The sequence below is a fragment of the Mustela nivalis genome (assembly GCF_964662115.1).
Source record: "Mustela nivalis genome assembly, chromosome: 8".
NCBI lineage: Eukaryota > Metazoa > Chordata > Mammalia > Carnivora > Mustelidae > Mustela > Mustela nivalis.
In genome coordinates this window covers 116,289,461-116,315,397 of record NC_139027.1, presented here as the reverse complement: position 1 = coordinate 116,315,397, position 25,937 = coordinate 116,289,461, and the positions used below count along the sequence as shown (strand labels likewise).

Genomic DNA, 25,937 nt, shown 5'->3' with positions numbered 1-25,937 from the left:
ATGGCCCGGAGGTGAGCTGGCAGCTCCCGGCCCCTCCAGGGCCCCTCCGTGTGTAAGTGATGCCTGAAACGTGAGGCCACACTACCTCTTTGCTGGGGAACCTGAGCAGAGGAGTGTGTGGACGGATTGAAGGGCTGGGAACTCCCCGCCTCTTGCCCGCCTCTCTCCCAACCTTCCCCCTCCTCGGGTTCAGTCTCTAACAAGCCCAGGAGCCCTGGCAGCTGGCAGGGCCCAGAAAGAGAGCCCAGCCACCATGAGGGAGGAAAGGCATCCCCGGTTGAAGGTGTGTGCAGACCAGCAAGCCGTGTGAGCAGTGCCGAGAGCCCAGCTGACCATGAGCCACCAGCTGAAGGGCGGGGGGGAGGAAGGTGAGTGGTCCTCATCTCTGAGGGGAGCACCCACGGGGTTCCTGGGCAGCAGCAGGGGACCAGGCAAAGCAGAGGGGGACTTGTGAGGCACAGGGACCGGGCTTGAGTCCAGGGCCTGCCACTTGCTCACTGAGTGACCCCAATCTGCTTACCCAGCCTCTCTTGGCCTCAGCGCCCATGCTGGGGTTGAGTGGCCGTGACCTTCAGAGTGCACCGGGGCCTTCAGCCTTCTGCTCTCTTGGTTAAAATCACCTTTCCTCAGCAATCCCTGCAGCAGACTTGTCTGTCTGTCTGTCTGTCTGGGGCAGCAGGATGTGGGACGTTCTGACCTCATGTCTGCTGCGGGGTGTCAGAGCTACGTCAGGACTGAGGATGCTGGTTAGTAAAACAGTCAGGGTCAGGTCCTGATCTGAGGCAGCAGCCCCCAGCTGAGGGTTCCCACTGTGAAACCAGGGTGACCCAGGCAGGGGGACTCCCAGAGGTCAACCACCCCTCACGCGCCATCTCTTCCAGCAGATGGTGGAGCCAGAGGACGGGCGAGGAGCAGCTCTCCGGGCACAGGTGAGGCGGGATGGTGCTTGAGGCGGTGTGTGTGTGAGATGGGGTGGTGTATTCCCGGTCCAGCCACCTTCCAGAGTTCTCTTCCATCCTCCTTCTTCTCTCCCTTCTTCTGTCCCTCCCTCCCTCGCATGTAAGGAGCCCTGGGGGCGGGTGCTTCAACCTGAGGGGGAGGCCCAGAGAGGGCCTGCCCACAGCCCAGAGTTAGCGACACTGAGTTGAGCCTCGGGAAGCAGTGACCATTCATCAGCCTGGGGGGGCAGGGAAGCTGGTAGGGCCAGGACTCACCCCCAGGCCACAGACTCCAGACGGCACACTCTTCACCTCCACAAAGCACCGGCAGGAGTGGGGCTAGGCCACCTTCCCATTGGGAATGTGGCCACGGCTCTTCTGTGAGGCAGAGAGGGATTTACCTCTCTGAGGTAAAGTGGGGAGACCCCAGACAGTTGGGCCCACCTGCTCCAGGAGGAGCTAGAGGAAGTCATATGCAGGAGACAAGACCCTCCACTGCCATGAGGTAGGCGGAAGCCATACCCACAGGTCAGGCCATCCTACACTTCAAGTCCTGAGACAGGATGGAGATAGGACGCCATTTTCTCCTTCTTGACTCACAGGCAGGGCCTGCACACCCGCCAGTAAGTGAGGAAGCAGACTCTCAGAAAAGAATGGACTTCTGAGTTGGGGGTGAAAGAGAGTCCCCCTGGACAATTCCGAGGGGGAGAGACTTGTCCAGCTCCCACTCAGGCACACTGAGGTATGTGGGGGAGCTGACGAGGATCAGCCCTCCTCTGCCAAGCCCTTCCCTGTTGTCATCCACTGCTCCCCCACTGCCAGGGGCCTGAGTCCCTGCTGAGGCAGGTCTGTGACCGAGGGGGAGATCCAGGAGCAAGACTGGTGGAAAATCCAGGATCCTGGGCAGGAAGAAGGCCCACAGGGAGGCACCACTGGTATCTCAATACCCCTTCCTACCCCCAGAGCTGCCCCTCAGCCATGTCTGTCCTCCCCACCGCACCCACCATCCCGTCATTCTTTCCCTCCAGACATGGGGATGAGCATTCAAAAATGTGCCTGAGTGTGACTGGATGAGAAAACCCTTCCTCATGAGAGGGTTGGTGCTCTTGGTGACAATTGTCTAGACATAGGATGCTCAGATCTGGTTCTCCACATTCCATACTCCTTGTAGTCCTCCAGTTGCTGTCCCTTCTGGACCCAACCTCACTCCCCTCTGCCCCAGCCAAAGACGCTACTCTTGGGGGGGGGGGGTCACCTGTGGGCACATGGTCCTTTAAGCAGGACTGAAATGGAAAGTCATTCTGCCTAAAATACAAACCTTTTCTTCCTGAAATATGCCACTCACAGCCCCACCCTTAAAGAAAGAAGAATTTTGGGGCGCCTGGGTGGTTCAGTGGGTTAGGCCGCTGCCTTCGGCTCGGGTCGTGATCTCGGAGTCCTGGGATCGAGTCCCGCATCGGGCTCTCTGCTCAGCAGGGAGCCTGCTTCCTCCTCTCTGCCTGCCTCTCTGCCTGCCTCTCTGCCTGCTTGTGATCTCTCTCTGTCAAATAAATAAATAAAATCTTTAAAAAAAAAAAAAAAAGAAAGAAGAATTTTCATTTAGGGGTCCAGATGGTCAAGGAATACAGCAAAGTTAAATATTGGGAATCCATTAAATGAACTGAAACCCAATTACATAAAGATTTCCATTTTAAATCTCCTCTGAAGTCACCTCTGAGGGGACCTGATAGTGTATTCCTTCAGCTTATGGTCTACAAGGAGAAAAAAAAAAAAAAGTCTGAGAATACAAAGTTATTTTCTCAAAATAATTACAATTTGTTATTCTACTAGTTGACAAAAAGGGTCAGAACTCTTCCTCCTTCCAGATCATTTGCTAAATGTACTTAACAATTTAAAATCACCAAGTTGGAGGGTGAGCCAGATCCACTGCGCCTTCCAGCTTCTCCTCAGCCTATTTTCACCTTAGGTCATGTGCGTACACATGAGGAGGCCTATGACGAGTGAGGGAGAGTGTGCTGGGCTTGGAGGTCTTCCTAATGGAGCAGCTGCTTTTCTGGCTCCTAAATTATTCATTACATGGAGTCCATGGAAAACTGGCTGCAAAGAAAAAAACTAAAAAAATAGCTCATTTTCTGTTGCTCTCTAAGTTCCATATGAATTACGTTCAGATGGGAAATAAGATTAAAACGGAAATCACAGCCTATAAAAAATGCATGAACCCCCAACTTCTACCTACAGTGTTTGAAAGAACGCCTGGTACAGCTCATTACCAAAAAGAAGACCATTTGTTAGCTGATTGAGAACACACAGTGCTCAGAAGAAGACGCAGACAGATGTTGACATTCTTACCCAGTTCCTCCAAGCAATATGGTGCCAGTAGTGTATGCGGGCCTAGGAGATTCTTCTCCTTCACCTCTTGCATACACTCTTTGCTCTTCTGTCCTCTCTCTCAATTCTAGAACTTTCCTAGGGGTCACGGCAGCAGGGACACACACTTTCTCACACTTGCTCCTGGGTCTTTGGAGGGAGTGGATTTGTTTCTGTCTCCATCCCTCCTCCAAGATGGGGGCTGAAGCCTTCCAGAGCCATAGGGAAGAACATCTAGAGGACAAACCCACCTCTCATTGGCTGATACTGACCAGCTTCCTAACTTGGATGAGAAGGACAAACCCACCTCTCAATGGCTGATACTGACCAGCTTCCTAACTTGGATGAGTTCTCATTATATTCAAATAATCCTGCTTTACATTTTCTGACTCAGACCAGGGCTGGTGTGGGCCAAGAAAACCTGTCCCCGCCTCCCCACCCCCCACCCCACCACACACACACACACACAATCACCTCTCTTTCCATCCATAAACAGCACTCACTGCTTTTCAATGTGCTTGCGACCAGTTAGCTCAAGCAATAATTGCCCCAATTAGAACCGAGCCCCAGAGATTGTTAATGGTGGACTCAGACCCTTGCCTGATGTCCTTTTGTGCATTCACAGTGGGTGAAGCAGCCACAGCAAACACACTCGCACTTGTGGGGGCCGGAGGGGGTCGTTTTTCTGCAGTGACTGGGAGCTGGTGTCCGTGTTCCATGACAGCCTTTGCCATGTTGTTAGCATGATCCTTGGGTGCAGACCACATTCTGCAAAACAGGCTGTACTATCACCCCCTCACCCTCCAGATTTCAACCCAGCAGCCCCACCAGTATAGCTCTCTGGGCGACCTCCCCTTAACACACTCCCCATCCCCAGCTACCAGATCCCACTTGAGACTCAGGTCTGCATTGTTCACCCCTATCTCCGACCTCTTGCATTTCCACTGGGGCCCCTCAGTCCCCTGTTTCCTCTGCCTAGAATCCCCTCACCCTTCTAGCACCACCCTCCTCCCCTTCTTCTCTTGGCAAACTCCTGTTCATCTTCAGCAATCAGAGTAAACATCTGTTCCAATTATACCCTGTCCCACTCTCTCTGTATTCCCATGGCTTTTTTTTTCATCCACCATTTGTTCCCCTTTTTTTTTTTAAGATTTTATTTATTTATTTGATAGACAGAGATCACAAGTAGGTAGAGAGGCAGGCAGGGAGAGAGAAGAGAAAGCAGGCTCCCTACTGAGCAAAGAGCCCAATGTGGGGCTCGATCCCAGGACCCTGGGATCATGACCTTAGCTGAAGGCAGAGGCTTTAAACCACTGAGCCACCCAGGTGCCCCTGTTCCCTTTTTTTTTAAAAAACAAAAATATGTTTATCTGAGTTATTGTCAAAAACTGGCTTCCTAAGTATCACCAACCCATCTTATCGATAATACAAAGCTGCCTTGTTGCTTACAGCAGGAAAGGTCTCAGAAAGGGGAAGGTAAGGTCGGAATTTCTTGAGAATCGAGAGTTTGATTTAAGGCAGGACTTCCCAAGTGAGGGGCTTGACTGGGATGGGGTAAGAATTAGCATACAACAGTCCACAATAAACAGCAAGGCCAGGGTTTTTAGGCAAAGCACTCAAGGAAACTTAGGGTGCAAATTGTCTGTGATGCTTTCCATTGAAGAGCTTTGGGGAAGTCTTTGGGGAAATCCTGCAATGACCAGTCAAACCACTTGCCTGGGCAGGAGACTCCTGGAAAAATAAAGTCATGCCAATGAAGATAGAGATACAGCACAAAGTCCATCTTAATGAAGACACGATGGTGTAGGTTGGGTTCTCCATGTCTGGGATGAATGTGGGATAGATGGTTTCAGTTCTCAGTTGGTCTTTGTGGTCATTATTTAGCCCAGACTGAAGAATGCCAATCCAGGTCTTCACCACTGTTTGAGGAATCCTAATTGAATGTCAGTTAGGATAACTGTTTGGAATTCCAGATTTCCGGGGGAAATTGTTTCAACCTGTGTGTGAAGTTTTCCAGTTCTTTCTTCTGGATGACCCTTTGCTGAGTCATTTGACACACAGCAGCTGTACAACAGCATTGAAAACCCAGGGGATCACCCATCTGAAAGCTGGTACATAGACAAATGCGAAGAGGATTATGACCGGACTTTTTATGGTTCCGTTTTCTGGCAGGGGCCAAGAATGTCCAGACTAAATAAAAGAACAAAACTCCTGCCCAATCGGAAAAGTCCATAGAACCAAAGGCCGACGTAATCTAAAGCAGCTCTGTTCTAGGAGCACCTGACTGGCTCAGTGAGAGGAACCTGGGACTCTTGATCCCAGGGTCATGAGTTTAAGCCCCTACATTGGGTATAGTGATTACTTAAATAAGTAAAACTTGAAAAAATAAGGCAGCTCCATTCTAAATCATCACCTGTCCAATTTCATAAACCTCTCAGGATGTGTGTTCTTGATGGTATTGTCCACTTACCTGCTATTATCTTAATCACAACATAAAAGATTCACTTCACTCTCCAGACCTCTTGTAACATGCGGAAATGCAAGTCCTGAATTTCACAATTCTACTAGAGTAGTTAGGGAATCAGGGCACAATTTTTCTCCTTCCATTAAACTGTCTACTTATCCTGTTTTCCTAAAGGACAAACTAATGGGCCAAAATAGATCCTGGAAGATGTCACAGGCTATCCTGAGAATAGGTATTAACATATTAATGTTAATTAATTAGTTATTATTAATTATTACTTTTTACCAAAGTAATAATTTCCTGTCTGACTTGTGAGTAACTGTAGACTTTTGTACCAGATCCAATACCAGTTATTGGGGGCCACAGAGTGATCTGGTTTTGGTCAAAATACTCCTTTGCAAAGGAGTATTGTGAAGTAATGCTGTAATCTTTTGGCACTGTTCATCAAGAGTAGTTTGGGGTAGTGAATTTTCTAGTATGGAGATCATTAAGTGGGACTAAAGAAAAAGAAGAGTAACATGTCTACTTGTAGATCTGTGAAAGTGAGACGGTGTCCAAAAATATACCATAGGTTCCCTGATCTCCTCCCAAATTCTCTTTCAGTGAAAGTTCAAAGTTGTGACATCTCTGTCAGTTTTTGACAAATACATCTCTGTATTTGACAATACATCTCTGAAGTATTGCTTCAGAGAGTCAAGACCCTCCTAGGAAGTGATGGGAGTTTTGGATTTCTCACCAGCTGGCGGGCTGTGGAATTTCTCATCTAATACATCGCCCAAAGGTGGAGTCCAGTTACCCAGGAAACCAACTGATTTCTTACAAGAAACTGGAACCAAAGAAAGCTAAATGGGAAATAAGTACTTTAGTCAGTTCATGAATGAATTGTAACTGGGTATTGGATTCATACCAAGGAGCGATTAAGGATGCAAACAGCAATATTAGAAATAGAGGCTTATTAGTAACACAATTAAAAATACCCTTAAGTAGGGGCACCTGGGTGGCTCAGTGGATTAAAGCCTCTGCCTTTGGCTCAGGTCATGATCCCAGGGTCCTGGGATTGAGCCCCGCATCAGGCTCTCTGCTCAACGGGGAGCCTGTTTCCCTTCCTCTCTCTCTGCCTGCCTTTCTGCCTACTTGTGATCTCTGTCTGTCAAATAAGTAAATAAAAACCTTCATTTAAAAAAAAATAATAATCTTAAAAAAAAATAAATAAATAACCTTAAGTTAATGCAGGACAGAATTAGGTTAAAGAATAGAAAACAGAGGAATACAGGTTACAAAGTGACAATCTATGGTCTTGTTCCAATGGATTTTGAGCACAGCTTTCTATATCCAAAGACTGTCTGCTTTAACCCTCAAACCAAGGTCACCAGTAGGGATGGATGGTCTTCCAGTAATTTGAGAATGGTGATGTCTTTTCAGTTGAAGGTTGTGAATCCAAGAATCAATCCCTTTGACAGTTATACTATTGTACTAGTTAGCAGTACCCACTAGAGTCCTTCCTGTCAGGGTTCCAAGACAGTCCAGTGGTTGAAGACAAAAACGGTGGTCTACAGTCGAGGTTTCAAGAAACTTTGAGGATACAACATGTAACATCCATAAGTGAAAGAGACTTTAAATAGCAACGGTAACTTATTACGACAACTTTCAAAAGTGAAACGTTATTCATAGCAATAGTGAAACTGACAAGGAAATTTGTTCATTCCTATAGGATGCAAAACAAACGTTAATAAGGCAATCTGAAAGTTTTGGGCAAAATGTTTTTAGTGATTAAACATGTTTTTACAGACAAGGAACATTATCTCTGACTTACAAAGATGGTTTAACCTAGTCTAGTCTTTACAGAGAAAAATATCTTGAGGTATAATGTATAATTAGATAAAGACATATATGCAATATAACAAGAATATAACAAACATATAAGAAAAAGAGATCAAGAATATTAAGTAAAGAGATTCAGTGAGTCCAGAGTAGGTCCTAAGCATGTGTGGTTTTTTTTTTTTTTTTTTTGAGAGAAAGAGTGAGCGAGGGGAGGGGCAGAGGGAGAGAGAGAGAGAGAGGTTCTCAAAGAGCCTTTATGCTCAGTGCAGAGGCTAACATGGGGCTCAATCCCAGGACCCCAAGATCATGACCTGAGCCAAAATCAAGAGTCAAACACTTAACTGACTGAGCCATCCAGGCTCCCCTAAGCATGTATATTTTAATAAAACTCCAGAGGTAAATCTGATCAGTATTTCCAGCTAAAAAGCACTGGCCTAAAAGATGCCAGATTCAAATTAAAGACTTGATACCAAGTAAACATTTTAAATGATAACTGAACTTTGATTATTACACTGTTGCCTAACATCAGGCAAAGCGCCTTCAGGACTCTGATTAATGGACTCTGTCATGGACAGCAAGAGCAATGACAAATTTCTAGGAACTGCCCACAGAGCATTCATTTGCTGAAATATTTAAACATTCAACCTAAACCAACTTAACCTAGAAAAGGCTGAGCCTCTCTTCTCATAAAACTCCAACAGTAACATCAAATAATCCTGATTGTTTCTGGCACCTCTCTTTTTCATAAGGTGGAAGAGGAAGGTTTTGTGATTTTCCAGGACCTTCTGGGAATTCTCAAAGATAGTTTTAGACACAAAAGATATCCTAAAAGTTATTTTACTTCATTTTACACTTAGGAGTCAGTCTTGGAAAGAAGAAATCAAAAGTTGTCAAATATGAACACTTAAGATCATGGAGGGATACCTGGGTGGCTCCATCGGTTATACATCTGCCTTTGGTTCAGGTCAGGCTCTCAGAGTCCTGGGAATGAGTCCTGCATTGGGCTCCTTGCTCAGAAGGGAGGCTGCTTCTCCCTCTGCCTTCTCTCTCCCTGCTTGTGCTCTCATTCTCTTTCTCTGTGTCAAATAAATGAATAAAACTTAAAAAAAAAAAGTAAAAAAAAAAAAAAAGATAGGATTGTGGGTGCCTTAGAAACAATATTTGGCTACTCGTTTGTTTTATAGGCCAGAATATAGTCTGTCTTGGTGAATGTTCCATGTGGGCTCAAGAAGAAGGTGTATTCTGCTGTGGTTGGATTAAGTGTTTTAGAAACATCAATTAGATCCAGTTACTTGATGTTGCTGTTCCATTTAACTATGTCCTTACTGACTTTGTGCCTGCTGGATCTCTTGATTACTGACAGAGGGGGCTGGACTCTCAGCTGTAATCATGGATTTGCCCATTTCTCCCTGCAGTTCTACCAGTTTTCGATGTTCTGTTGTTAGGCGTATGCATATTAAGAAATGTAATGCCTGGGGCGCCTGGGTGACTCAGTGGGTTGAGCCTCTGCCTTCAGCTCAGGTCATGGTCTCAGGGTCCTGGAATGGAGCCCCGCATCAGGCTCTCTGTTCCGCAGGGGGCCTGCTTCCCTTCCTCTCTCTGTGCCTGCCTCTCTGCCTACTTGTGATCTCTCTCTGTCTGTGAAATAAATAAATAAAAATCTTAAAAAAAAAAAAAAAAAGAAATGTTATGCCTTTCTGGAGAACTGATCTCTTTAACATTACGCAATGTGATGCTCTATGTTTTCTGTGATAATTTTCCCTGCTCTAAAATCTGCTTCTTCTGAAATTAGTACAGTTGCTCCAGCTTTCTTTTGGTTCGTGTTAGCATGGCATATTCTCCTCTGCCCTTTCCCTTGTAATCTGTATTTTTCTTCCAATTTAAAGTGGATTTCTTGTAGACAATTTCTTGTTGGGCCTTTTTTGCTATTGACTCTGACAATCTCTTTCTTTAACTGGTGTAGTTAGACCGTTGCTGTTAAAGTGATTGTTGATATAGTTGGGTTACTATTTGCCATGGTTGATGCTGTTTTCTAATCATTATCCTTGTTCTTTGTTCTATTTTTGTCTTCCACTCTCCTACCTCTTGTGGTTTTGACTGAGCATTTCATATGATTCCAGCTTTTTAGCATATCAGTTATAGTTCTTTTTTTTTTTTTTTTCACTTTTCTTAGTGGTTTCACTAGAGTTCGCAGTATCGGTTTACAATTAATCCAAGTCCACTTCCAAAGAACACCACGCCACTCCATGGGTAATGCAGGTGTATTATAACAGCGTGTTCCCAGTTCCTCCTCCATGGCCCTTGAACACCACTGCCATTCATTTCACTTTTCCATAAGCTACAGTTATCCAATACTTTGTTGCTAGCATTATTTTAAACAAACTCCTATCTATTGAATCAGTTAAGAATAAGATCTCAGGATGCCTGAGTGGCTCAGTCTGTTAAGCATCTGCCCTCCAGTCATGATCCAAGGGTCCTGTGATGAACTTCCACATCAGGCTCTGGGAGCAGCTGGGAGCTTGCTTCTCCCTCTGCCTCACCCCCTGCTTGTGCTCTTTCTCTCTCACTGTCTCTTTCCATCAAATAAATAAATAAATAAAAATCTTAAAAAAGAAGAAGAAGAAGAAGAAGTTCTCAGATCTCAGCTTAAAAGTTTCTTCCTTTTGGGGCACCTGGGTGGCTCAGTTGGTCAAGCATCTGACATTTGATTTCAGCTCAGGTCATGATCTCAGAGTGGTGGGATCAAGTCCTGCCACATCAGGCATGGAGCCTGCTTAAGAGTCTCTCTCTCCCTCTCCCTCTGTCCCTCCCCCACCTTGCTTTAAGTCTGGGTCAAGCCCACCCTTGTGCTTCATAGAACAGATCATAGAACTGATCACATTGCCTCCCCACTAACTCAAAACGTGCTGAGGGGCAGAATCTTTTCAGTCTCATTTGCTGCTCTAGCCTCTGTAGCATCTAATCAATGATCAATAAATGTTTTGGTTTGGATAAGTGAATTAGTGAATAAAAGGCCTTTGAGTTCTTGGCCAGCTCAGTTGGCCAGGCAGCCTGGCACCTTGTCCATATGAATGTGTCACCAGTATACTAGTTTGAAACCCAGAAAGAGAACTTGGAGCAGTTTCTCCCTGAACCTCAATGCAAATCCCATTCACAAATCTAGCACACTCCAGCTTCCATCACACTTGGACAGATGTTATCTAGATTGGATTTCCCTACCACACTTTGAGATAGGTGCCTGTGGACCAGTCGGGCTCCCTGGAAGCAGAGCCTGAGATAGGGATTCTTGAGCATCTAATTTTATCAAGGGTGGCTCTCCGGAGGTAAGAAGTGAGGGAAGTAGGGCTGAGAAGGACAAGAGAAGCAAGGATGTGGCCCAGGTGGAGTCTAGCCAAGACCTGCTCCTGCAGGAAGCTCAAGAGTATGAATGAGGGCGCCTGGGTGGCTCAGTGGGTTGGGCCGCTGCCTTCGGCTCAGGTCATGATCTCGGGGTCCTGGGATCGAGTCCCGCATCGGGCTCTCTGCTCAGCAGGGAGCCTGCTTCCCTTCCTCTCTCTCTGCCTGCCTCTCCATCTACTTGTGATTTCTCTCTGTCAAATAAATAAATAAAATCTTAAAAAAAAAAAAAAGAGTATGAATGAACCACAGACTTGCCCAGCCTTGAGGCAGAGGACTGGATCTTGTGCCTCTGTATCAGTTAGTAATTAGCTACAGGCTGGCTCAAGGAGAGGAGTGAGCTGTAAATTTCCAGGCATTTTCCAGCAAGATGGTTCCCATCAACCAAGAAGGGAGAACCTGTGAGCTGTTAGAGCCACCACACACAGCAGCTAGGGGAGGACGCAGTGGCCAGGTAATGGGAATCTGGGTAGACCACCACTGGCACTTACTAGATTACCTACAAGAAAGCCGACTCGGAAACAATAAGCAACCTGCCCAGAGTTACCCAGACAAAAACCATCAGAACCAGACATCAGGCCCAGACGTCCAGACTCTGAATCCCCAGATCCAGCCCACTTACCATGGACTAATTCTGGTTGTTGTTTGACAAGGTGGCTTGCTTCTCAGAGTATAAAATCTCAAGGGTCAGAGAAGCAGAGAGGAAAGGTCTCTGGGGCCACCGCATTGAATGTACAACTTTGAGGGGCTGGATAAGGAGGAGGGTAGAGTTGAGAATTTGGGAACCTGGGACTCCACCTTCCCAGACTCTACTGCTGCTGCTGGGAATGGCAGGTGGCAAACTTCCCCTCTGCTTTTGCCAAAGTTGGGCCTTTGGCAATGCAGCTGAGGAAATCTGCCTGTCCATGGCGGAAAAGGCTGAATGGGGGCCCATGTGGGCAATGGGAATGAGTGCCCTACAGAAGACTGTTTCCAGGCACTGCCCACTCGGACGCAGGGGCTCAGAGCACAAGAGTGGCAAGGCAGGCTGGAGACAGGAGGGGAGGGAGCCTTTGCTGAGTATTTCCCACAGGCCAGAACTTTTACTCCTGTTTTTAATTAGCACCCTGCCCCCAACCAAGTAAGGAAATGGGAGATCCTAGAGCCATTATACAGATGAGAAAACTGAGGTGCAGAAAAGTAATGTGTCTGTGGTCATTGAGATAAAAAATGGTAGAAATGATCTTTTCAGGCAAACCAGTCTAGCTCGAAACCTGTGTTTTTCCTATAAGCAAAAAACATTTTATTTCTGGGTAAAAGTATCAGGGTAATGACATCTGTCCTCAGACGTCAGTCACTGTCCTGTGTTCATTAAGAAGCTAATAGGGTAAGGATGAACATCGCCCATGTTAGAGATGAGCTGAGACTCAGAGAGGTCAAGTGACTTGCTCAAAGACACCCAGCTAGTAAGTGAGAGAGAGGTTGGCTATTAATACCAGAACTGTATAATTTCCCAGCATTTGATTTGTAAATGCTTATACAAAGAGTTGTAGTTAGCATAGTCGTTGGGCAAACTGTTGAGGAGATTTCATACTGTCGATTCCATTCAGCCAGGTCATTTGTCAAAGCCTCGAAGTCATGGTTTACACACACACACGCACACGCACACACACGCGCACACGCACACACACTCTCAAACGCAAGAGGAGCTCATCAGGCAGCAGCCCCTGGACAAAGGAACCCATCCAGCCCTTCCTGTGCCAGTGGTCCTGCCTTGCCAAACAAGACCCATGCTTGGCTAGCCCCGGGGGATCAGGAGATGACTCAGTTCTGACCCCAAAGAGCTACACCCAAAAAGAGGAAAGGCATGTGCCTAGGCTTCTACCTAAGGTTTAGGCAAGAGTGTGGAAATGGCAGCTGGTCAGAAGAGGGAGACAGTAAATCTCATCCCAAACCAGAGTTTCTGGAAGAGGTGGCCTTTGGAGCTAACGAGCTCCAGAAAGCATCTTGGACATCTGATTCTTCATAGGCTGGGGCACTTTCTTGCAGTGGAAGCCAGTGAGGCCAGAACTGTCCATTTCCTCTCCCTGCAGGTGACAGGTCCGGGAGAAGACCCTCACGGAAGCAGGCTCCCAGAGCCGAGGGTGCTGCAGCAGGCAGGCGTGGAGCTCAAACTGGCCAGAAGGAGCGGGCTGGGGGCAGCCCAAGGCCGGGGTCTCCCCGCAGGAAGCAGGCAGAGCGCAGGAGACACGGAGAGGAGCTGGGGGAGCAGGGGCGGAGCTCCACAGAGAGGACCTGTGAGGGGAGGAGGAAGAGAGATGGGAGGGCTTCCCTCAAGGAGCAGAGAGCTCCCCCAAAGAAGGAAAAGGAGGTGCCAAGAAAGGAGGAGATGTGGAAGCGGCCAAAGAAACACAGGTATGTTGTGATTCTGATTCAGGTGCATTTTTTGACTGGCACCCTCCTCTCCTTTGGCCCTTTACCCTGCCCTGATGAAGGACTGAGGTCTTCTCCACCGGTATAGGGGGGCTGCTTCTGTTCGTCCCTGCCTCGTCCACCCCCCTGCCTTCCCCATCTGGGGCAGAAATGGGATGAGGGTCTTGGTCATTCCAGGCAGATTGGCCCCTGGGCACTCTCAGAGCCAATGCCCCCTGTCTGGCAGGTGTGAGTGGAAGCACTGGCGGGGGTGAGGAGGGTGGGTGTGTGTGACATGGCAGCCAGGTGGGACAAGATCCCAAGTCTCCTGAATTTCAGCTGGTGACTCACCACAGCTCCGGAAGAGGCACTGAGAGAAACTAACAAAATTGGATGCAGCAGTCATCCTAGGACTTAAGCACGCCATCTCCCCAGTCTGGACCTGTGTCCTCATCTGTGATGTGTGGCATTGATCTAGAGGACCGTTGGGAATTCCAACAGCCCTGAAACTTGGGATTTGGGGGGAGGGGTATTTGTTTTGTTTCCTTTGTCTCATTAGCACTGGCACACGGGGGTCTGTGGACTAAGCCAGCTTATAGAATCAGCAAGTCAGGATTTGGTCCATTCTTTGCTATAAATTTTGATGGAACATCAACTTCTCCTGTCCTCCCTCTTTGACATTACTCACTTCTTGGGATGTTTTAAGAATCCGTCTTGATAATGGCTGGGGAGGCTTTCGAAATAGTTGAAGGAATTGGGGTTATGGTGAAAATGGTGTTCCTTCCAACAGGGCTCTAGGCTCTTCCACCAAACCTCTCCGCCTTTACAGAGTGAACTGGGACCCTCAAAAGAGCCCACTGATTTCTTGTCACCATGCCAGCCATTCCTGGCTTGATTGGGGCTTTTTTCTACTGTCTAATGGTCTTTGGACATCAGCTAAAGGGGTAAAGGTGCCCTTAGCAATTGAAAGAGAATTTAAAGTACGCAGATTGGGCCCTGGAGTGTCCTGAACTTTACAGGGAGGCTGCCCTCCCCCTACCCGGAAACAGACCCCCAGTGTCTGGATGGCAGATGCAAAGTCAGGGGTACATTCTCAGCTAAGTGCTGCGACAGGTAGAGAGAGATGGAAAAGGCTCAGTCCTGTTTCCCAGGTGCTAACAGTCTGGCAGGGGAGAGAGGCCTTGGGCAGCAGTCATCACAAGACAAGGCAGAAAGCAATATGATCTGAGAAAGGATTTAACGAACTGCCTTCCTGGGGGGTGCTAGGACATCAGGGTTCCTCCATGGAAAAGGATGGAAAAGGTAAGCTTTTCGGCCGGTCATGGAAGCCCAGGTGACATTTGAACAAGCAATGACTGAAGCTCCCCCCCACCCCAGGTTAAGGGAACCCCTGTGGAAAAACTCAAAGGCAGGTAATCATGGGGTGTGCCTGAGGTGTGACAAGACACTCCCATGCCCAAGTGTTCCCAGAAGTGAAGTGTCGGGCCCCTCCTCCCACCTCTGTCCTCTTCTGAGCTCCTCAGAAATTAAGACTCATAGAGGCTCCTGTAAATTGTTCTCTAAGTCGAGCCCACATCCTGGTGTTTCCATGTATGAAACTTGCTAAGAAGCAGCTGGGGCATAGCCTTTTCCTGTGCCCTCCTCACCACGGGGTGGGGGTGGGGGGGCTGTTGTCCCTCCCAGAGTCACCGTGTCTGCGAGTGAAGGACGGTGTGAGAAGCACACACAAGAACTAGGATTTTGTGGCAGCTGAACACATCATCTTGTCTGTGAGATGCTGAGGCTGAGGCTCCTCACGTGGGGAGAAGGGTTCCTCACCTGGGGAGAAGGATTCCGGGTGGATGCTCCCCCCCCCATGCTGTCCAGTACCATCCCTGTCAGCCCCGTGCTGAGCCCTTGAACTGTGGCCCACGAAGACCAAGACACTGAATTTCTCATTTCCTTTCATTCTAATTCAGTGTTATTACTACAGAATTAACACAAGAGTTAGTGGATTTACTTAACCCGGAGAGACAGCTATAGCTTTGAAATCAATTTAACTTTGAAGCCGGCGCATTTCAAATCTCTAAAAAATAAAAAGGCAAAAAAAAAAAAATAAATAAAAGGCAAACTGCTTTTGTCAATGCAGATGCAAATGTCAAAGGGAAATGGCATTTGGCTACTCGAGTCATTTGTTGGGAAACTTCTAAGTAGGTCTGAAACAACCTGGGTATGTAAATCCACCTTTTCAACTACAAATATTACAAAATCCAGATATGGATGAAATATGTTCAAGGAAAATTTAATGTCTGAATTGATATGCACAGTAGTTGTGGGATGAACACCAGATTTTGAAGACAGTACAAGAAGAATATAAAATTTCTCATTAATAATTTTTTATATTTGTTACATGTTAAAAATAACAATTTTTGACATATTGGAGTCAATGAAATGTATTATTAAAGCTAGCTTGCCCATCTCCTTTTGCCATTTTTTTAAAAATTTTATTTATTTATTTGACAGAGAGAGAGATCACAAGTAGGCAGAGAGGCAGGCAGAGAGAGAGGGCGAAGCAGGCTCCCTGCTGAACAGAGAGTCTGATGTGCGGCTCGATCCCAGGACCCTGAGATCACCAACCTGGGCTGAAGGCAGAGGCTCAACCCACTGAGCCACCCAGGCTCCCCTGCCTTTTTTTTTTTTTAAGAGATTTTACTGATTTATTTGAGAGAGTGAGAAAGAGTGAGCATGAGCAGGGTGAGAGGCAGAGGGAGAAGCAGACTCCCTGTTGAGCAGGGAGCCCGATGGGGAGCTCAATCCCAGGACTCTGGGACCATGACCTGAGCCAAAGGCAGATGCTTAACGAATGAGCCCCCCAGGTGCCCCTTGCCATTTTAATATGGTTACTAGAAAATTTAAAATTACAACACGTGGCTCGGGTTACATTTCTGTTGAGCAGCACTGTGCTCGAGTGTGATGGGTGGGGAGGACTCAAAGAAATGGAGTCGGGGGAGGCCACCCTCCTGGTGTTTTGGGCTACAGGACAGAGCGCGGCCTCTTCAGATGGGCGGTGGGAGTCACTGAGGGCTTTTGCACAGACGCAGGCCTCTGAGGGGTGATCAGTGCTGGGAAGGCCAGGGAACACAACCCACCTGCCTTGCCTGTGGGTTCCTCTCCATTCCACAGAGCACCTGAAGACACTTGCCAACTTTTCACTCTCCCCTGCTCTGCCCCTGCTCTACCTTCCAGATCACCCTCCTTGGCCTCCCGCGCCTCTGGAGTGGAGTCTCTCTCAGAGGAGGAACTGGCCCGGATCCTGGAGCAGGTTGAAGACAAGAAGAAGCTCATCGCCACCATGCGGAACAAGCCCTGGCCCATGGCGAAAAAGCTCAGGGAGCTCAGGTGAGCGAGGGGTGATCAACCAGGGCCTCTGGAAGTCCAGAGGGCACAAGCCCTTCCCATGTGCCCCAAACCCGGCTGCAAGAGGACTTAACGGGAAGTGGGATCCACTCTCCCACTCTGCTTTGGTCCCTCCTCTCCCCAGCACAAGCACAGTGCCTGAGTGGGGTCTGTTAGAGCCCAGACAAACAGGAGTCGTTACTGCTAACAGAGGGCCTGTGGTTTGCCAGCACCAAGCAGGGTCTGGGGAGCGAGATGAGGATCATGGTGCTCTGGTCTAGAGCCAACCCCGCCACTCTGCCTGATGTCCCTTCTGTCCCGTGCCCCTTCACCTTCATGGCGAAGGTTCCTGCGCCTTCCTCACAACCCAACACAGACATGTCTTCCTTGGGGGACTCTCTGTGACCCTCCTCTGCCTCTGCAAGGTCAGAACTCCCTTCGTGTTCCTGAGGCACCCAGAACCTCTCCATGTGTAGCACACTCCCACTTACGTGTGGGGAGCAGAGACTGGGTCTGTCTCAGCTACTCCGGCAGCCTGAGGGCCTGACCCTGGGTCAAGCTCACCATCATGCTCCATGAATATTGTTCAGGCCTCCTCAGGCCCCAGCCCCCGACTCCTGTTTCCAGCCGGCCCTTCTCTGGCTTCCATACAAAGGCCAGCACGCCATACACGTTATGAACCTCATGTCTCATAAGGGCGAGAGTCACATTGCTTAACTTCTGGTTTTCTACTTAAAACAACAACAACAACAAAAAAAAACCCATCCAACATTACCATTCCCCCCCCCCCCCGCCCCCCGCAAGTGCTCTCTTGGCTTTTCTGTTGCAGGGCTGGGCAGGGAATGCTCCCTCTCCCCTTCCCTCTTTGTGAAGCCCTTTTCCCTGGCTCCCCTCACACATGCATTTCCCAGCGGCTCAAGTTAAATGCCTCATCCTCTACTGGGTAGAACAATCTGGCAGCTGTATTTGGACACATTGGGATTCATGGTTTGCCCCTCCGAGAGGCACCGCCCAGATGCTAGTTGCACAAACATGGGTCGGGCTTCTGGTGAACAGAGCTTACTCCATGCTAGCCAATGACCGCATTGTGTCCTACACAGTTGTGCGAAGAAAGGTGTCCCTGTGGTGCCCACCGGCCAATGTGTCCCAACAGGAGCTCTGTTGGAAGTGCTCTAAATCCATACTAATACTCCTGCCGCCAGCTACAGGTGGCCAGTAAGCTCTTGGAGAGTAGCAAGTGTGACTGAGACACGGATTTGGGGATTTTATTTTAATTTATTTAAATTAAATCATCCCCTGTGGCTGGTAGCTACTGTTCTAGTGGCAGGGACAGCTCCCAGCGGTGGCTGTCTTCCCACTCAGCCTCTTTTCCTGAGACTCTTCTCCCTAGTCCCTCGGGGCCAGGTTCTTCTTCCTGCAGGGGGGCACAGAACAGCCATCTGTCACCCTTACAGGACCTCACCCCCACTCAGGTGTCACCTGAACACATCTTTTATTAACAGTGGAAAAAGAGCAACCGAGGTGCTTATGGAAATGAGATCTCCAGGCAGCTGGAAGTCACGGGGCCTGGGAGATTTCCTGAGGGCTGTCTAGCTGCCTGGAGGAGAAGTGTGACATCTCCTCCAGCCAGAGGACAGAGCTCCTGCTCTTGGGATGGTTGACAAATGGCTAAAGCCTGGGAAGCCAAACAGGCCCATGTGTTTCTCCTTGAAGCAGGGATCTTCAGCCAATGCTGGCCTCCTTCCCTCTACCCTCTCCCAAGACTCCTTATCTCCGGCTCAAGTCCAAGCCCAGAGAGCCTCTGAGTCCCCAAGCAAGCTGGTGCTTCTGCCTCAATCTTTGCTTTCTGCCAGCCTGGCTGATTCCCACATATCCTGCAGGACTGGGGCCAAGTGTCCCTTCTGCAGGGACACTCCCATCCTTTCTCAGCAGTAATGAAGAGTTCCTACTCAGTCTTGGGTGCCAAAAGGAGCCAAATGAGGAGCATGGACTGCCATCTGGAAGAAACCAGACAGCACCCTTTCCTTTTCACCCACTGAAGCAGTGTCAGAGGATGCCTGCTAAAGCAGAAGATTTAAACAAGATCCAGAGTCTTATAATATCCACAGTGTCCAGGCTTCACCTGAAAATCACTCATCATGCCAAGAACTAGGATGATCTCAAACTGAATGATAAAAGACAACTAAAGATGCTAACACAAAGATGACATAGATGCTACAATTATCTGGCAAATTTTTAAAGAAACTGTCATAAAAGTGTTTCACTGAGCAATTATGAGGACATGAAACCAATGAAGAAGTAGAAAGTCTAAGAAAAGAAATAGAAGATGTAAAGAAAAACAACTAGAAATTTTAGAAGTAAAAAATAGAACAACTGAAATTTTTAAAAAATGAATGAGTGGGCTCAACAGCAGAATGAAGAACACAAAGAATCAATGAAACTGAAGGTAGAACAAGAGAAATTACCCAATCTAAACAATACAGAGAAAATAATCAGGGCGGGGGGGAATGAACAGAACCTCAGGGACATTTAGGACTGCAATAAATGTTGTAATATTAGTGTTTCTTCCATATCCCTTGCCCTGGATATGAGAGGGTCAGGAGGAGGAGTCCAAGAAAAGAGAAGAGAGAGGGTGGGGCTGAAAAAAACCTTCAAAGAAATAATGACTAAAAATTTTCAAATTTGGCAAGACTTACAGACTCAAGAAAACGAAAGAAACCCTACATGGAATGAACCCAAAGTAATCCATGTCAAGACACATCATAGTCAAACTTCTTACCAGCAGTCAGAGAGAAACAATGCATTACCTATAGGGGAAAACAATTAGAATTAAAGTAAATTTCTTATTAGAAGCCTGTCCTCTGGAGGACAGAGGAAGGTTACACAATTTTTCAAGTGCTAAATAAAAGAATTCTCAGCCCAGAATTCTATAGCCAGAAAAAATATCCTTTAAGAAGAAGAAGAAATTGGGACACCTGACTTTGCTCAAGTTGTGATCTGAGGGTCCTGGGATCAAGCCCAGCATCAAGCCCCAGATTCAGTGGCGAATCTGCTTACCCCATCCACCCCTCCCCCTGCTCACATTCTCTCTTTGTCTCTCTCTCAAATAAATAAATAAAATGTTTTTTTTTTAAAGTAAAAAGGAATCAAGACATCCTCAGATGAAGGAAACATAAAAGAATTTGTTACCAGCAAACCAACCCTAAAAGAATGGCTAAATTCTCTAAATAAAAAAGAAATGATAAAACAAAGACTCTTGGAACATCAGGAAGGAAGAACATGGTAAGAGCTAAAATATTGGAAACTGTCATAGATTTTCCTTCTCCCTGTGAGTATATAAAATTATGTTTAACGATTGAAGAAAAAATATAACAACATCTAATGTAGTTCTCAATGAATGTAGAGAAAATATCTAAGACAATTATAAATGAGAGGGTAAAGGGACATAAGGAACACACATACATTTTACATTACATATCACATTATATAGTAATATGTAGGAACAATTAGAGCAACTACTGAAAAGACCATACAAAGAGATAACACTGAAAAGCATCATAGATAAACCAAAATGGAATCCTAAAAAATGTTGAAGTAACTTGCAGGAAAAAGGATTAAAGAAATGAAAAACAGAAAGAATAAACAAATAAACAAAAGTAAAACAGTAGGTTTAAATCTTTTTTTAAGATTTTATTTATTAATTTGACAGAGAGAGAGAGATCACAAGTAGGCAGAGAGGCAGGCAGAGAGAAAGGGGGAAGCAGGCTCCCTGCTGAGCAGAGAGCCCGATGCGGGGCTCGATCCCAGGACCCTGAGATTGTGACCTGAGCCAAAGGTAGAGGTTTAACCCACTGAGCCACCCATGTGCCCCATTTAGGTTTAAATCTTAACATATCAATAACTACATTAAATGTAAGTGGTCTAAATATACCAGTTAAAAGACAGACTGGCAGAGTAATTTTATTTTTTTTAAAGATATTATTTATTTATTTGACAGGGCGAGATCACAAGTAGGCAGAGAGGCAGGCAGAGAGAGAGGGGGGAAGCAGGCTCCCTGCTGAGCAGAGAGCCTGATGTGGGGCTCGATTCCAGGATGTTGGGATCATGACCTGAGCTAAAGACAGAGGCTTTAACCCACTGAGCCACCCTGGCAGAGTAATTTTAAAAATGACTTAACTGCATATGGTCTGTAAGAAACTCTATTTTTTTTAAGATTTTATTTATTTATCTGACAGAGATAGACACAGGTAGAGAGGGAACACAAGCAGGGGAAATGGGAGAGGGAGAAGCAGGTTCCCCACTGAGGAGGGAGCCTGACGCAGGACTGGATTCCAGGACCCTGGGATCATGACCTGAGTTGAAGGCAGACACCTAACCAACTGAACCACCCAGGCACCCCAAGAAATTCACTTTAAATATGATGATATATATAGATTGAGAGTATAAAGATGACCAAAAAATATATGCCATGCAAACGTTAACCAAAATAAAGTAGTAGATGAGGCAGTGTAAATATCAAATAAAGTCAACTTCAGAGTAAAGGAAATTAACAGGGACATAAAGGAATATTATAGAGTGATAAAAGTGTCAATCCATTAAGACAAAGACATAGCAAACCTAAATGTGGGGGAGCACCAAGTGGTTTGGGTTCTGCAGTGTAGTATCTAGGGATGTGTAAACTTAGCAGTTTAAAATAGTAATGAATATTTACTGCCTTGTATGGGCCAGAAGTTCAGGAGCAGCTTAACTGGGCAGTTCCATCTTGGAGTCTCTCACAAGGTTGGGTCAGGATGTTGGACAGGACTGCTGTCATCTGAAGGCTTGACCGGGGCTGGTAGTTGTTAGAAATAGGCCTCAGTTTCTCTCCATAGGCTGCTTGAATTTCCTCATGACATGGAAGCTGGCTTCCCTCAGAAGAAGAGGAAGTCACAATTACCCTTTATTGTCCTAGTCTCAGAAGTCATAAATAGTCACTTCTACCACTTTCTGTTCATTGGAGACAATTCACTATGTCTGGACCACATTCAAGGGGAGGAGAATTTGGTTCTCCATTTATTTATTTATTTATTTATTTATTTTAAGATTTTATTTATTTATTTGAGAGAGAGAGAGTGCAAGGGAGGAGCAGAGGGAGAAGGACAAGCAGAATCCAAACTGAGTGAGAAGCCTGATACGGGGCTCAGCCCCATGACCCAGAGACCATGACCTGAGACAAAATCAAGAGTCGGACATTTAACCAACTGAGAGCCCCAGGAACCCCCAGTTCTCCATTTTAAAGGGAAGAATAACAATTTGCTACCATATTTTATACCACCATCCATGGAAGCCAGGCATTCTTGGTTAACCTCCACTGCCCTTGGACACAGATCCTCACCTGGCCCATCCAAATTTCTACTTAGCACGAGTTCAGCATTTATTTGATTCTTGTCTCCACAACTAAAAATGGAAATTGCCTGGGGACAAAGGGAGGCCCCAAACCAGCATGGCCCGGACCACCTTCAACCTCTGGCCACCCCCAACCCCTAGCCATCTCCTTTTCACCATCAGGGCTTCCTTCCTACTTCCTTGAGATCCATGCCCCTAAACTCTTCCTCAAAACAACAGCTCCCTCCTCTCTTTGCCTTTTCACTGCATTTACCACATACCATCTGGTCTGAGGAAAAAAGGGAGACAAGTTTGCAGAAGTTCCCTCTTCAAAGGACATTGGTGACAAGGAAGGGACAGAAGTAAGATTTACAACAATCGAGAAGTACAGGACAGGAGCCTATGTTTCTATAAACCAAATCCTCTCTGGTAAAGAAGAACGGGACAGTCTGGATTATAGGTAACGTGTTTAAAAAGGAGTTTTCTGCAAAAAGCTGTTACTATTTATGTATTTTTACTATATCCAGAAAAGCTCACTGTGTCCACCAAAATTCTTAAACCAGGTGGGCTCTTCATAGTGAACAATCCCTGGAGTTTGCACCCACTGCCGGGCATGGCCTTCTGATCTCCTGAGCACTGTCTGGGGGTCTAGACACAGAATCTGGATCTCAAGAAGAAAAGTATTTGCTGCTTGGCCCAACAGCTCAGGAACATGAGCTGGCTCTTACTTTGGGAAGTTTCACTTGAAGTCCCCAAATCTTAAAATCTGGCACATTTAAGGATTTATTTATTTATTCTAGAGTGAGATACTGCGGAGAAGGGCAGAGGAAGAAAATCTCCAAGCAGACTCCCCACTGAGCACGGAGTCCAACCAGTTGGGGCTTGATCCTATGGCCCACGAGATCATGACTTGAGCCCAAGCCAAGAGTTGGAAGCTCGACTGATGGAGCCACCCAGGCACCCCAAAAGCTGGTGCATTTAAACTCACAAACTCCAAGTGCTTAGGAGCCTCTGCTCACTTGTCAAATACAGGAAGAGAACAAAAATGTTGGTAGCCACAGATAGATAACTGCCAGTACATGTCCTGCCTGGGGGGAAACAAGGAGCTGATCCCATTAAGGATCCTTAATCCCCTACAGACCAGCTTTTGACCCTGGGGCTCGGAAGCTAAACAGTCAGCCTCATCAATATGGAGACATCGGAATAAAACCAGCTTCAGGATTAACCTGAGGTTAGAATGTGACTTTGACTTTGATCTGCCTGCAGTCGCTCTTTGGAGGTGGGATAGGGATTGTGTAGCATACAGCGAGGGCTGTAGCAATAGCCGCCAAACACACAGCTCCAGGACGCCTTCCCCCACAGCCCCAGAGCCACCCTGAAATGGACTTCATTTCTCATCCATTTGTGGTGCTCTATCCAGGGGCTGATGAAAAACTGGCTTTCTGCGGTCTGCGAAGGAGGGGGTCTGATTTGCAGCATTTGCTGATTTCCACCGTCTGAACACTCCCGGTGGCTAATTTCAAGCTACCAACAGTTTAACAGCCAGGTGGCCAAGTTCCTGAATATTTAACATCAGGTTCTCAGGAGCCATTCTCACTGGCCCCAGCACACCCCCCAGAATACCTAATAGACAAACTGATGCATGTTGTTTTCATCCAACCTTCCTGGGTTATGCAGTCCCTCATTCAACATTCATGCAGTCCACAAATGTCTCCTGAATGCTGTATTCATTCTCCTTTTCTTTACTGAAGTATAATTGACATACAATATTATATTCATTTCAGGTGTGCAACAGCATGATTCGAGGTATGCATACACCACGCAACGCTCACCACTATAAGCCTAGCTACCATCTGTCACCATACAATGTTATTAGTATTATTGGCTATCATCCCTAGGCTGTACTTTGCCTCCCCATGACTTAGTTATTTTGTAACTGGAGCTTTTTAAAATTTTATTTTATTTTTTTCAGTGTTCCAAGATTCATTGTTTATGCATCACACCCAGTGCTCCATGCAATACATGCCCCCCTTAATACTCACCACCAGACTCACCCAACCCCCACCTCCTCCCCTCTCAAACCCTCAGTTTGTTTCTCAGAGTCCACAGTCTCTCATGCTTTGTCTCCCCCTCTGATTTCCCCCAACTCACTTTTCCTTTCCTTCTCCTAATGTCCTCCACGTTATTCCCTATGCTCCACAAGTAAGTGAAACCATATGATAATTGACTTTCTCTGCTTGACTTAATTCACTCAGCATAATCTCCTCTAGTCCTGTCGATTATAACTGGAATTTTTTACCCTTTCATCTCCTTCCCCTGTTTTGCCATGTCTGTTTCTATTGCTGCTACAACACACTGCCACCGTGCAACTGTTTGAGCTGCTACTCCCCTATCTACCAGCTCACAGCGCCGCTGGCCACAAGTCCAGCAGGACACGGCTGCATTCTCTCTCTGCACAGGGTCTCACCTGGCTAAAATCAAGGTATTATCAGGGCTGAAGTTCCCATGTGGGGCTAGAGGTCTTCTTCCAAGCTTGCTGGGTTTTGGCAGAAATCTATTCCTTCTCTTGCTTACCGTGTGGCTTCCTCTCCAGGGTCCCAGCAACAGAGGGTGGAGAATTCTCTTGCTTCTAATTTCTCTGACTTTTCCTTTTGCTACATCTCTCTCTCTGACTCTCTGCCTTCTTCTCTGTTTAGGGGCTTATGTGATTCTTCTGGGCCCTTCCCAAGAATCCAGGATAATATATTTTAAATTCCAGAATTTTAATTATGTCTGCCAAGTCCCTTTTGCCATTCATGGGCATGCCACCAGGGGGCTACCCTACCCTCATGGGGGCCCAAATTCTGCCTATGGGTGCCTACCATGTACTAAGCACTCATCTTAGTATTTGGGAAACTTCAGTGAATGAAACAGACAAAGAGTCCTGCCTTCACAGAGCTTACATTCTAACTAGGAGTATAAAAACCCTTCAGATTTCTTTTGGTTTGGTATTAATTGCAGTTCTGCCTCTCCCCATGCCTCCTTTTTTTTTTTTTTTTCCTAACCAGGGAGGCCCAAGAGTTTGTGGAGAAGTATGAAGGAGCCTTGGGAAAGGGGAAAGGCAAGCGAATCTATGCCTGTAAGATGCTGGTCGCTAAGGTGGGTGGCACAGAGACAGCCAAACCCTCAGAAGTGTTTGCTCAGCCTCTGAACCTGGGTGACCATCACAGGCCCTTGCCCAGCCTCTTCATTTCTGTCTAGTTCCCCCAGAATCCCCCCACTGAGAGGTCCGGCTGACTAGCCGATTTGTCCAGGAGTGGAGACTGTTTGTTGTCAGTTTCTCTACATTTATCTGTAAGGGCTTCGGTGTATCTGAGATTCATTTCCTCTCCAGTGAAGAACTATAAACTCACAAAACGGATGAGGTGAAAGGACTGAGATCTTATTTCCCAAGCCCCAAATCCGGACACACTGTTTGATGCCCACAGCCCCGAGGGACTGACAGATGGTGGCCAAGTGATCAGCTAACTGGCAGGCTGTCCCCAGGGGCCTCCCTTGGCAATGTTCATTACCCGACTTGGCCCTCAGCCTTGCAAGTCTATATTCTGTACTGATATTATCAGCACCCGACAGGGGATCCATCCCTCGGGGTTGGGGGGATCACATTAATAAAGCTTCTGAGACTGATAGGTAAAACCAGGTGCTGGATTATTAATTTACAAGAAAAAATAACTATGAGAGAACTTGAAATATGAAGAATTCACATCAGCAGTGCCTTTTTTTTTTTTGATAATAGAGTTACTTTATGTGGGTAGCTAACCATAATCTTAATTTCAATCTTT

At 46.7% G+C, this 25,937-nt stretch overlaps 1 protein-coding gene across 1 annotated transcript in view; it reads left to right on the top strand.

Moving 5' to 3' along the window:
* TMC2 (transmembrane channel like 2) overlaps positions 1-25,937 on the top strand; it is a gene marked incomplete at both ends in the record, with an annotated part of 63,954 nt that continues 38,017 nt past the window's right edge. Inside the window, 6 exons of the mRNA XM_082743013.1 lie at positions 1-11; positions 885-929; positions 1,785-1,873; positions 13,059-13,380; positions 16,603-16,755; positions 25,164-25,254. Of these exons, the coding sequence (XP_082599139.1) occupies positions 1-11; positions 885-929; positions 1,785-1,873; positions 13,059-13,380; positions 16,603-16,755; positions 25,164-25,254 (711 nt within the window). The remainder of the gene's footprint in view (positions 12-884; positions 930-1,784; positions 1,874-13,058; positions 13,381-16,602; positions 16,756-25,163; positions 25,255-25,937) is intronic.